General features: G+C 44.2%; 1 protein-coding gene across 7 annotated transcripts in view; it reads right to left on the bottom strand.

Annotated features, from left to right (window-relative positions):
* RBMS1 (RNA binding motif single stranded interacting protein 1) overlaps window positions 1-14,021 on the bottom strand; it is a 219,116-nt gene that overhangs the window by 132,848 nt on the left and 72,247 nt on the right. For 2 of the 7 annotated variants that reach the window (XM_060257368.1, XM_060257365.1), the window contains exon 1: window positions 7,805-8,083. The exons of 2 other annotated variants lie outside the window; for them this stretch is intronic. In XM_060257368.1, the coding sequence (XP_060113351.1) occupies window positions 7,805-8,074 (270 nt within the window). In that variant the 5' untranslated portion in view covers window positions 8,075-8,083. Of the gene's footprint in view, window positions 1-7,804; window positions 8,084-8,547; window positions 8,631-14,021 lie in introns of those variants that run through there. 3 more of the 7 variants (XR_009556310.1, XM_060257369.1, XM_060257370.1) reach the window with 3 other exon arrangements.

A 14,021-nucleotide genomic window follows, 5' to 3' on the forward strand; every position in this document is an offset into this window, starting at 1 on the left:
ATAACAGGGGTTTTGGGGTAGCAGAAACTCCTTTGAGTATTAGGCCACAGGCCCCTGATGTAGCCAATTCTTCTGGAGCTTACAGGGTTCTTCGTACAGGGCCTACTGTAAACTCCAGGAGGACACGCCACATCAGCGGTGTGTGGCCTAATATGCAAAAGAGTTCCTGCTACAAAAAAGCCCTGGAAAATAAAAACCTAGAATAGAAGACTGCAATAAGAACCAAGAACACAACTACTTCAGAAATTCCAATTTTGATGAAATGTGTTATGTTTTATTTCTAAATATGGAGAGTAGTGGTCTTCTAAGTGTAAAGTGTTTCCTGTGTTGAGCATTTCATGTGGTTTAATTGCTGGAATTGTTTTAATGGATGAGGTACTACTTTTCACATAAGGCCTTTAAGAAAGAAAAGCAGGATACAACATCCATTAATTTAAAATGGTGCGTAGATCACATGTATACTGGGAAGTTGCAACTGTCCACAGCATGCACTTAATTATGTTATGCAACAAAACAAATTCATGGATGGTTGCCACAAACAATTCTTAGTGTTGCTTTTTTCCTAGAGTTTCACTGGAGAAAATTGATGATGCTTGAACAAATACTTACTCCAGAGCAGTCCCATTTTTAATGCAAATAAATTGTGGACTGGACACTAAGCAGCTAGTCCAGAAAGCATTTGTTTAACGTGATTCTACAGCTCCAAAGGGATTTTCTTCGGGATCCATGTGAAAATGGAGGGACCTTTTCAAGGGGCAAATTACCAAATCAAAATGTATCCTAATGTGGTTTGTCTAATAGAGATTTACAAGTGGGGAGCCACAACAAAATGCTGCATAATGGGTTGTAGTTTGTTTTACATTATAACTGGGTTTTTTTTTAAAAAAAACAACTACTACTACTGCAATATAAGTTTTGTAGTTACTAAATGTATATACTCCTTGTCATGAGACCCAGTGGGGACCAAGGTGGGGTATGTATGTATGTATTAAGCAAATAAACAATAACGAGCCAGGAAACAGAAAGAGGGACATGGGAGGGATCCAAACGCTTTTGGTTTAGTGTCTTAAGAGCACTCTCCTCCTTCCCTCTCATGAAGCAGACAGAGTCAATCAATGTCCTGTGTGGCCAGGCTGTGGGACAACATTCTGTCTCATGGGCCAATCAAGGAGTGCATAAATGTGGACTAAAGAGGCCCCGGCCTCATGGAGAACCACGAGGCTACGAGACCCCTTTCTTCTAGTATCTTCTAGTCTACATCCTTGTTTCCCAGATAAGGAAAACAACGCATAGATCTGTGTTGCTGTCTATCAAGTTGCTTCCAGGCCAGAAGAAAAAACAAGAGGAAGATATCCTATTGGTTATTTCATTAGTTACAGTTCTTATCCAGTTTCTTCTAAAACAAGCTACAGAGTAAGCAAAATTATAATATGATGACAGAAATCCTCCATGCAGCTCCTACCTGTAAGTGCACGGCATGAATTTCTGCGTACTACACAGCTAACAACAACACATTTAACACTACAATGACCCTCCCAATCCCCCGTCTTTTGATTCCTGCATGGTCTCCTCATGTACTGTCTTCTACTCCATTCCTGAATCCATTTCAAGGGCTGATTCTTGTTCAAACTCTCTCCCTTTGCTGCATTAGGGGATGGCGACAGGTCTGTGCAGAGCAGGGACATTTCCTCTCCCCCCCCCACTCCCCCTCAGTGCTGTTTCTCTCCCTGGGCCTATTTCTGTCCAACTCCCTCCCCCTGAAAGCATCTGAAATGCCTTCCAAGCCGGGCCTGTCCTTCCACCAGATCCTGCCTTCTTGGGCTTGTGCTGAAAAAACGAGAGCACCATGGAGGAAGAGGAAAGATGGAACACCCCCCACACCGGTTCTTGGGCTGAGAGAGGCCAGGAAAGGAGTAAACTCTCAGGGAAGGGGCAGTCCTTTCTCCTGTTTCTACATGATAACATTCTCCTCCAGTCCTCAAAGGCTAGCTGAGGTCTCTTTTCATAAAACCCTCCATGAAGCAAGTTCCTCATGACAGGCCATGGCAGCGGGGGGTTGGGGGTTTCTTTCTGGTGCTTGAAAGGGAAGGAAAGAAGGCTGCCCCCCTCCACCTCTGAGCAAACTGCCTGCCCATGCAGGGTCTCTCTCTGGCTATCAGCCAGTGTATCTCTCACTGTCAATGTGATGGGGTCAAGAGCAGATTCCTATGTAGCCATTTCAGAAGCCATAAAAAAGGAATGGGGAAGAACTCAACCCTCCCCAAGTAGGATTTTCGGATTTTTCTGCAAACCCATTTCCACAAAAAACCTGCTGGAGGAGCATGTGCCCTCTGTTTGCAGAAATAAGTATTCTCGTGCAGAGGGAACTGCTGAGAATTAGATATATAGATGTTTCAAAATTATACCACCTTGGTCAAGCCAAACACAGTCCGTAAGAGAATCCAAGAACAAATCTGCACTTTTACAAAAAATATTTGGGTGGGGGGCTTTACAAGAGTAAGAATGAACAGACACGATGCTTTGATGTGAATTCAAGAGTCTGAGAACCAAATACCATACATATTTAAACAAATCCCAGAATAGGTTCTATTCTAGACATCCATGTATGGGAGCTTTTGGGGTGGGTTTTTTCCCCCCATTTTTTAAAAAGTAAAATCCAAAGTGTATGACCCAGACCCTGCTGTGAACAGGCCTGCACCCAAAGATTAATCAACAGCTTTGCATGTCAGCCACTAAACACAGCCAAGCACTGAATCAGTGTTAAATTCCTCACATGCAGCTACGCCCAGTTAATCTGCTTGAAAGCAGCGAAATATGTAAATCTACTTACACTGGTGACATAAACATTATACTCATCAAAATGCAACAATATGCAGCAAGAATGACTGTTCCTTGGCAAAGCTGCCATGGTGTGTGTGTGTGGGGGGGGGGGGGAGTTGTTACAGTCTTGTAACAACTCAGATTCTTAAGCAGTAAGGGTACCCATAACTGGCCAACCACTGGGTATTCACAGGGCTTCTTTTTAAACAAAAATCAGATCAGTGAAACCTCAGTGACTTCTAAACGTCTAATCAAATTTCTCCCCCAGCTCTATGGAGTGAAACTGCATAAAAAATTAACATGAAAAACCTTCATTTGTTTTCAAGGTAGTATTTAGATCCAGCTTTTACATTTGGGGAATGTATAATTCAGGTCTGCAAATTAGGATTGCTACTCGATACAGCACTTATTTTAGAACATTGGGTGGCTGTGGTGGTTTGGCTGGTACATTGGTTGTGTCCATTCCTGGGTCAATCAGATCTAGCCACTGTAATCCATGCTTTAGTTACATCTAGAAGGGACTACTGAAATGCACTCTATTTGAGGCTATCATCGAAGATCCAGTTTGGTGTAGTGGTTAAGTGTGCGGACTCTTATCTGGGAGAACCGGGTTTGATTCCCCACTCCTCCACTTGCACCTGCTGGCATGGCCTTGGGTCAGCCATAGCTCTGGCAGAGGTTGTCCTTGAAAGGGCAGCTGCTGTGAGAGCCCTCTCCAGCCCCACCCACCTTACAGGGTGTCTGTTGTGGGGGAGAAAGGGAAAGAAGATTGTGAGCCGCTCTGAGACTCTTTGGAGTGGAGGGCAAGATATAAATCCAATATCTTCTTCTTCTTCTTGAAGAGTGTTTGAAGGCTGCAGCTAATGCAGAACACTACAGCTAGACTGCTGACTGGGGCCAGCTATCAGGAGCTCCTATGTGATCTCAATAGTACAGCAATTACACTGGCTACCAATCTACTCCCTACCCCAATTCAATGTGTTGGTTTTGTCCTTTAGAATCCCCTACATGGGTTGGAACTGAAGGACCATCTTCTGAATGACCATCTTCTCCCATATGTTCCAGGGAATTAAGATCACAGGGAGAAGCCCTCTTGACAGCCCCATCAATCAACAAAGCTTGTTTGGTTGGGATACTAAAAGGCCTTTTCAGTGGAACCCCCAAGGATTATGGAACAACCTCCCCAGGGGTGTGTGTTGCCCCCCCTTAGTCTCTAGAAGGCAGATGGAGATGGCTTTATTTAAGCCCACAATTGATTAAGTTTATTAGTAGTCCTGAACTGGGATTTTAAATTTCATTTTTGTGTTTTTAATGTATTTTTGTATGCATTTTAACTATGTTGTCAGCTGCCTTAAGCTCTGTAAGGAAGAACAGAGGCTAATAAATACTCCAATTAAAATAATAAATTCACAAATACAAAACTGTACTTGAGCTAGTTGAAAAACCACTTTCAACATTCATATGAAGGAACACAGCATTTCCATTGCTTGTGAGAACAAGCATACCTGATTTACAATAGCACGACCAAAGAGTTGTAACCAAACAGCTTTTACACTGGTCCAAAAGGGAGAAAGCAAGGATGGCCCCACCTTTGATCATCAAAAAAGGGTATCCTGGGGATCATAAGACCTACACAGATAGAAACTATGTGGAATGACTTATAAAAATAAGGGAAACTGATTGAACTGTTATTCTGGTCCAAAGAATAAATCTCAAAGAAACTGTTCTAATTTATATACAAAATGAGCAATAAAGCCGCAATATCAAAGGATTCTAGAGCTACCTAATAAAAGGCATCTTTGATGGAAGTAAACTAATGAAGCTCTAATACAGCCTTCATTACTTGTAAAATCCCCATTTTATTTTAAATATCTGTTGAAATGAATTGAGGAACTTTCAGAGGTACATTGTTACTGTTGTTTGGGAAATTACTATTTAAGCCTTCAAGCCAACCAGGGAAAAAAAGGCAAAAGACACACATCTCAATTGTGTTTGAACCAACTCTGTCACCAACTATGTTCAACAGCTTCTAAGTTAACCATGACCTGACAGAAGTACTTTGACATTCTGTTTTCTGCCCACGATGCAGGAAAATCCTGTTTAGCAGATGACTTCTGTGATCACTGCTCACCCTAATGCTCTAAGACAGGGGTGGCCAACGGTAGCTCTCCAGATGTTTTTGCCTACAACTCCCATCAGCCCCAGCCAGCATGGCCAATGGCTGGGGCTGATGGGAGTTGTAGGCAAAAAAAACCATCCAGAGAGCTACCTTTGGCCACCCCTGCTCTAAGAGTACAAGAAAAGATTAGGTCATGCCTTCTTCGGGGGGGGGGGGGAGGTAGATGACTGGCAAGGAAATAGGAAAGCAAGACAGCCAACTGTAAAAACAGGTTCCTTAGTAACATTAAGAGGTTATTCAAGTAACAGTACATGCACAGGCACATATGGAAAGCACATGGGAATATTTGTAAACATGGAATTTCAGAGGAAGCCATTTTAACTAAAATGGACAGAATGTGTCTTTCCTTTGGCTTGCACACTGTCCAAATTGTCAGCCATTACAACCTATAACAGTTTATTCTCCTCATTGCAATCTTCATTTTCAGTACCCTAAAAATGCAGCTCAAAACGCAATTTCAAAACTGTTTACTATGTTTTAGAACAACACATATACTTTATAATTTTGACTTCACACTTATTTTACAACATTAAAGACTCCTGCAAAACAGCCCCCCCCCATTTAAAACCCTCTAGAAATAACATATAGTAAAGGGGGGGGGGCTTGTTTATTTTTAAAATGTCTGCTTCAACTTTTTAAAGCTCAAAATGATGGGAAGGTTTTTAAAAGAAAAACAGAAAACCACACTAAGTTTGTAAAAACTACACTGCATGTATAAAACTAATTTGTTGTATTTGCCAAGGTAACTTTCACATCACATTTTATTACACAGGTCAATGAAGACTTCAGCAAACAGAAGATCGTAAGAAGCACTTTGAAGGAAGCAAGCGCCTTCGTTTGTCCCAATTAAAGTCAACGGGAGCTTTACACAGACTAGAAGGCAGGCCTGCTTAGCTGTGTCCCCCCCCCCACCTCTTGTGGGAAGTGTTTCACCAAAGAATGGCTTGATGCCAATAAAAGAAACCTTTGGTACCCAGAGTCTTAGGACCACATAATGACCGCACATTCATTTTTTCCTGTTCCCCATTGAAAGAGAAGTCTGTTTGTTTTTCTGATTCAGTCAGCCCTTTTAGCTCTTTGAATTCAAGGAGTGCTCTGTGAAAAGAAGCGCATCTTATCGGTATGTTCCAGGCCAGCAGCCTGACTCGCATCCGCATGCAAAACATACAACCCTTCCAGTAAGAGGCTCGCCCTCTGTGCTTCATCCCCTTTTCATCACCAGCCCCCCCACAGCGACCCTGACAAAAATCAATGAATGCGCAGGACTCTAAAAATGTGCCCAGCTTAATTAACTAGCTTTTCAGGCTCCAAAGTATTTGTTTACATACTCTTCCTAGAATAGTGCTGAAACAATGCTATCCTTACTCTATCGGCAGCTAGGGCCGTCTTCCCCGGAGAGCAGGGGAGGGCAAAACAGGAAATAAATTCATACACAATCTCAAAACTTGCTAAAAAAGAAACGAGGGAAATGGTCGTTTTAGCAGGACCATTTAAAATAGTCACTTTAGCAGGAGCACACCCTTGTCCATAACAAATCTGAAGGAAAACCTTGTGTGCTCGTGATGTCATCAGAACTGCAATTTTTGACACCACCAGTGAGATCACACTCCTGTCAATGGTCAATCACGATCACAGATTCCCTTTTTTTATATCTACTCAGTGAATAAAAATGCTAACTCCTCCCTCTAAAATGACAATTACTCTCGCTAGTCAACTTCTTTTGCCCACAGAAAAGGCTGGGCTTATATATATATATATAACAGTAATAAATCTTGAAAAAATAATTTTGTGGGACAGGCAAAAGTCTAAAATCAAACAACAGTTACTTCTTTTGTGGAGTGCAGTCCAGAAATAAAAAGCAATCGCCTCTACGACCAAACAGTAAAGAATATTAACTGAAACCATTCCAGGAAAACGGCCTGCTCTGTCCCTGTTCTTGGTATAATTAAATCAGGCTGAGACAACAGAATCGTCAGATTTATTAGAATCATACTTTCTTCGTAGGCTCTTGGACAACAAGACAAGAGAAAAGAAGAAACAAGTTATACGCGAAACCATTTCATGCAAATTATCCCTTTATACATGCAAACCTTGTCTTCAGTATAGGCAACCGAGACATGACCGCGCTGGAAAGGAATACTTTCAACTGCACTAAACCAGGGACTGATTTAACCAATGCTAATTTTAAGGTTTTTTTTTTTATATATAAATCTCTCCCGATGCACGGACCAAAGCGTTCTGCTTCAACAGCGTGTTACGTTTTGTTTTGTCAGTGCCCCCCTCCCTTCCTGGCTGTTTCGATAGGAACGGAAACAGTCGGCCTAAAGTTTCGATTTCCAACGCACGCCGTCGCAAACTCTAGTAAGCTTTTTTTCTTTTTCTTTTTAAAAGAAACCCTAAAACTTGTTGCACAGCCCCGTCGAGCCCGATCCGGGGCTCTCTACGGACGCGCAGCCCGTAACCCTCCCGCCACGGCCTAACCCACTCCAAACGGCGCGAGACCTCCTCTCTTCTTCTTAAGTGGCATTTGAAAAAAAGGGAGAAAAGCTACGCAACCCGAAAGGAAACCGGGTACATTTGGTTGTTATCTACAAGCTCCAGGGGAGGAGGGGAGGGGAGAGAGACGTCCGCTGAATCCCCCCCGAGGCCAGCCTCGACGACGGCGAAGTCCCCACCCCTCTCCTTTCCCCGAGACCTCCCTCCTCGCGCTCCCCCTCCCTCCTCCAGCACACACGGGCTGCAGCCTTCTCCCCCCCCCCCCTCGCTCTTCTCTCTCTCTCCCTTCCTTCCTTCCTTCCTCCGTACCTGCTTCCGATAAGGAGCCCTGCTGCCGCCCGCCGAGTTGCTGCCGCCGCCGCTGTTGGGGAAGATCATCGCCCAGCCGAAGCCCGAGCTTCCCCTCCGGACGGGAAGCAACTTCGGAGGCAACTTGGCTGGCGCGCGATCGAGGGAGGCGGCCGCTGCGAAGCGCCTCTCCCTCCCCGGCTGCTGAGGCTGGCCTCCTCTCCTGCCGCTGGCTGCCTCGGCGCTTCCTCCCCGGCCGCCTCCCCCCTGGCCCTTGGCTGAGTCTCTCATGCAACTGCGCCTGCCGCCGCCGCCGCCCTCCTGCCGCCCTCGCCCGGGATCGCCCTCGCCAGGCTGAGCCGAGCGCGCCAGCAGCCGTGCAAAAAAAAAAAGTCACTTCATCGAGCTCGCCGCGGCGGCCACTTTCCCTGCAGCAGCAGCAGCAGCCGAGCCGATCCCACCTCCTGGCGGCCTCAACCACCGCCCAGAGAGAGGGAGGGAGAGAGGCAGACACGGAGAGCAGCCGGGAGGGGCAGAAGGGGGGGGGGGGACAGCCCAGCGCAGGCACCGCGCCGCCTCCCCGCCTCCAGGCTGCAGCGGAAACTGTCGGGTCTCGGGCACTCGGCGCCGCTCGCTTGCGCCCCCGGGGCAGCTGGGGCTCCCCAAGGGCACGGGCTTCTGCGGCTGCGGCGGGCGTCGGCCGCTCCTTCCACCCCCCCCCCCCGCCCAGTCCCGGCGAATGGTTGCTTCTGCCTCCTGCATACCGCGCATTCCTCGGGGCAGCCAGTCCCGCAGTCGGCCGCCGCTCCGGCGCGCCGCTTGCACCAGAGGCGGCGGTAGTGAGCTCTGGGCCGAACGCGGGCGGAGGGGAGGCTTCTCGGCAAAGCTCTTTCGAGCCTCTTGCATTTATTTATTTATTTTTATTTATTTGGTAACTTATATCCCGCCCTTCCCACAAGTGGCTCAGGGCGGTTTACAACAATATCCCCCTTTCCCCCCCCCCCCCTGGACCCGAAAGAGTTGAGAAAAGCACGCGCGTGATTTCTCAGGCTGCAGCACAACAGGGCTGTCGGGGGACGACGGCTACGGCCGCCTCCCTGTAAAGCTTCCCGCGTTGGCATCGACGGCGAGCGCCGCGGAGGGCAGGAGAAGGCGCGACCCCTTTGGGGCAACTTCTTAAGACAGCAAAATTGTTACGCGCCTGAGTGGGCTCTTCTAGCACGGCAGGGCCGGAGAACAGGGCCAGCCGCCCACGCCCATAGACTTGTCCTAGACAAAGCCACTTCTGAACACGTTCACACGCAGCGCTCCGATGTTTTGGGGGGGGGGGTTTGGGGGGGGGGAACGACCGCCTTGCGATCGTCCGCGTGGAATTTCCACATTAGAGGGCGAAGGAAAACTGCGCTTTTCCCCGCCCAAAAGCGAGGGGTTGTTGTGAGCCGCCCTGGTGGCGGCAGCGCGAATGTGCCTGCCTAGAAGCTCTTGACGGGACCTTGTGCCAAAGTCTTGTGATCGCCTGTAATATGATTCCTACAGCACAGGGATTGCGAAAGTGCCGTCAAAGCGTCAAACGCTGCTCTTCATCAAGTCAACTAAACCTACACACACACACACACACGTTGGCCTAATATGGATTTATGAACTTCAGCTTGTGAGGCTGAAGACGGCCAGTCCCAACCATAACATTCCAGTAAAGCAAACTACCAATTAAGAAGGAAATGCTAATACTAATTTCCTTTTTTGTTGAGCTTTGTTTTCATTGTGCGTGTGACAAATGAAGTCTAGTTCTGAACTGAAAAGGGAAAACGACTCCATCCTGTAAACACTTACTACAATTATGGAGGAAGAGGAGAAGTTGTTTTATACCCCACCCAAAGGAGTCTCAGAGCTTACAATCACCTTCCCTTCCTCTTCTCATGGCAGGAGCCTTGTGAGGTAGGAGGGGTGAGAGAGTTCTGAGAGAATGGTGACTGGGCCAAGGTCACTCAGCTGGCTTTATGTGGAGAAGTGGGGAAGCAAACTCAGCTCTCCAGATTCAAGTCTGTTGCTGTGTAACCACTACACCAAGCTACTTTGTTTATACATTGCCTTTCTCTCTATTGATAGATCCAGGTGGGTAGTCTGAAGCAGTAGAACAGAGTTACGAGTCCAATGACACCTTTAAGACCAAGGAAGTTTTATTCAGGTTGTGAGTTTATGCATGCATGAGCCCTTCCTCAGACAGAATGAAAAGGAAACAGAAATAACAATCTTGCATGTTGGCGAGCAGTAAATCAGCATACAGAATAAAAATGTCCTTGTGATGTTGTTCCCACCAAGTTGAACCCTAACAGGTGATAGCCATATAACTAAGCTTATTCTTTTAATCTGTTTTAAAAAATCTTCATTATTCTGAATGCTAATTTACTACTCACCTTCTCTATGTAAGATTGTTATTTCTGTTTCCATTTCATTCTGTCTGAGGAAGTGTGTGCGCACAAAATCTCACACCCTCTATAAAACTTAGTTGGTCTTAAAAAGGTGCCATTAAACTCTCTTTTCTCTCGAATGGTGACCCGAATTAACATTCTCCTCTCTTCCATTTTATCCTCATGACAAACTCACCGGAGGAGGTAGGCTAAGCTGAAAGTGTGTGACTAGCCCAAAGTTATCCAGAAAATTTCTAAGAAGAATAGGAATTTGAGCCCTTCTCCCAGATCTAGTCCAGGACTTTAACTACTACACTGTTGACTTACTTATGACTAAACATGCTTATAATTATCCTGTAAAATACCTTTTATACCTTGTCCCTAGAAAAAAAAAGATAAAATTACGGAGGAAATTTATAATTACTACAAAATTGGATTGCTGATTGTGGTCCAAGAAGTTCCTAACAAACTTCTACAGGCTGGTGGTTTGCTCCAAGAGAAACAGGTTGTAGACAGCAGTTTTGGACTTTTCTTGTTCCTTTCTCCTGGGGAACAATGGATGTTTATAGCTGTAAATGATGGAAAAGTAACTTTTAATTCAACTGCAAAATTTCAAAGTCTTTCTAGTATGGGAAAGTAGAATGCAATCTTGATTGCCAAAAAAGGAAATAATTAAAAGTATGAATTTGGTTCCGGTCACCTGACTCTCTCTGCATTATCTTTCAAAGTAAATGACCATGTGTTCAATGTGGCTTACTCCTAAGTATGTGTGTACAGGAATTCAGGTTTGATCTTCAAACACTTTAGAAGCTTGAAAGAGAAACTTGGGTTTGCTTGAAGTTTTCCTGCATGAATTGAATGGCCATTGAACGAATGCAAGCTTGCTTCTCTTGGCAACTTGGAATGCGTCTTCTTGGGGGGGTTTTTTACAGATGTTTACTCTATTCAGTCACTAATGTTGATGCTTAGATGTTTTGGCTATTAGCAACTGTTTGATCTGTTCACGAGAGGGTTAGAAGTACAGGATTGGGGAGGGGGGGCTTCTGTAGTCTGGTGCACATGGAGTTATTTTGGTTGGATGTGGGTAGCATGGAGAGAGTGGAGGAAATCTTTGTGTAGGGACCCCATTTGGTTCCTAGAGCTGCTATCCGTGTAACTGAACCATGGCAACAAACAGTAAATAAATAAAAAGACAGTGCCTAAAAACGGACTTACAGTTATTTGCTAAGTTAAACATGACCTTTGAATAGCGCTACACAAACACATGCACAAGATGGCTTTGCACAAAATGGCTCAAGTCAGTATAAGTCATTTTCAGAAAGTACATAAGAACAGCCCTGCTGGATCAGATCAGTGGTCCATCTCATCCAGCATCCTGTTTCACATAGCAGCCAGGCAGTTTGTTGGCTGTCCTGTCCTGGACAGCCAACTAACAGGGCACAAAGGCTGAGACCATATGTTGTCTCCTAGCTCTGGATTTCAGAAGTTTACCGCATCTCTATATGGAGATTATTTTAAGTCACAACATGTAATAGCCAGTGATGGACATCTCCTCCATGAATCTATCTAACCCACGTTCACGGGCAGTGAATTCCACAATTTAATTACTTGTTAAGTAAAGTATTTCCTTTTTTTCTGTCCTAGACCTATTTCCCAGCAACTTCATTGGGTGCCCCTAAGTTCTGATATTATGGGAGAAGGAGAAAAGGCTCTCTCTATTAATCTTCTCTACCCCATTTATAATTTTGTAAGCCTAAAGAAGTAAACTTCAAGATACAATGTATAAATTTATATTTATTTGGAAGCAAGTCTAACTGAATTCAGCACATCTTTTCCAAAGTAAGTCTGCCGTCAAGTTTCGATATGATGCATGTTTTACTAGGAGTACAACTTAACCACCTTGAGCCATGGGGAAAGGTGAGATATAAATGTTTTAATAACTAAACACTACTTGAAGTCAGGGTTTTACTGAAGTTAATATGACTCACTGTGACTGAGAAAATGAGCATAGGAGAGCTATACACTTATGAAAAATACATCCTATGGTACACTTTTTGATGATTAACTTGCTTTCTGATCAGTGGATACCCATTCAGTTTCCAATGTTACTACTTTTTGTAACTAGCTGTAGCCTCTGAGTAATGTATGCTACCTTTAGAAGGATTAGTCTACAAAGGTAGATGCACAGTTGTTGGGACATTACTGTGAGCCTGTGAATAATTGAGCAACTATTTAGTATGTGAGGTGCTATGCGTCTGGGAGGGAAAGCCACTAACAGAGAGAACAATTAGGGTGTGGTTATTAGTACATAACTGCTTTCTTAAAAATAAGACAGATTTTAATGGAGCAGAAGGAGTTGCAAAAAGGGAGCTGCTTTGCAGATGTTCATTTGTGTGAGAACTGAAAGCATCTGGGTGAACAAAAATGCAAGACGAGCCTGTAGTAGTGATCATGTTTCACTAAATGAGAGAGAAGAAAATGTCTGGAACATGGGAAATCATAACACATAGTATCTGGTAAGGCACAGCAGTGGAAGAACAAGTCTTTTAGAGACAAAAGCATTATAGAAACAATTGTTCTTGGTTTAGTCCAAATTCTTGAGCAACAGTGAAACAAACAATTTGGGGGGGGGGGTGAATTGTTTATGAACTACCAAAAAAACCCATAAAATGAAGATTGATCATGGAAACAAGGATGCCTATCTTCTCCCAGTAGAAACGAAGAAGTTAATTCCATAAGACCATGACCCAATGAATTGGGGTGAACCATTTAAACAATATATTTAAAAACAAACTCACTCTATTAGATATTATAATTTTGTGCAACGATATCATCACAATCTGAGATGAGCCACTTGTGGGAAGGGCGGGATATAAATTCTAAATAAATAAATAAATAAATAAATCTGTGTCATGCTTGGTCTTTCTAATAATAATAATAATAATAAATTTATTTATATCCCGCCCTCCCCGCCTAGGCAGGCTCAGGGCGGCTAACAACAGTTTAATAAAATTATACAATATACAATATAAGGTGATTTAAAACAACATTTAAATTATACATTAATTTAAAACAACGATCTAAAAACCAGTTCCAACTGTCTGGGTCGTTCCATAGTTTAAACGGCGGTGATCTTCCTGATGTTATTCTGTACTTATATTATGGCAGGGGTCACTAGATAAATCGTTGGTGGATTAAATAGCTATCCTATCAACGTCTACAAAAGCCTGCTTGAAAAGAATGGTCTTACAGGCCCTGCGAAATTGGTCCAAATTCTGCAGGGCCCGTACTTCCTCCGGAAGTTGATTCCAAAGGCACGGGGCTATAACAGAGAAGGCCCGTGCCCGTGTACTCTGTAATGTTGCCTCCTTTATTTCACCTTTCTGCTCAAAAGTGCAATCCTATTCCATTCTCTAAAGTCACAGTTTTGAGACAAAACAGGCATACAGAAGGTCTATTTCTCCCTCTTTGTTCTCTATCCTCCTTATCTAATCATACCTTTTAATGCCATTTCTTTCAGCTGGTTGGGCTTCATGTATGCAAGGAAACTCCAATAAACTATAATCTCTGTGTAAATGAGAGGAAAGGTTACGATGAAATGAGGGGCTGACAGTAAGGGTGTCCCCTCCCCCTCAATATGAGCCTTGTATGGACATACAGAGCAAGTAAATATTAAAGTGAAGCTGAGATGAACAACACATACAACATGCTGGAAAAGTTGTGAGCTATGTATTACTGAACCGACTGGGTTCCCACTGTATGGTGTACTACAGGTCGACACCCAGTATTCTGATAAACATTCCCTGAATCTGTGCACAAATAAACGTGTC

This window comes from Heteronotia binoei, chromosome 16 (genome assembly GCF_032191835.1).
Source record: "Heteronotia binoei isolate CCM8104 ecotype False Entrance Well chromosome 16, APGP_CSIRO_Hbin_v1, whole genome shotgun sequence".
Lineage (NCBI taxonomy): Eukaryota > Metazoa > Chordata > Lepidosauria > Squamata > Gekkonidae > Heteronotia > Heteronotia binoei.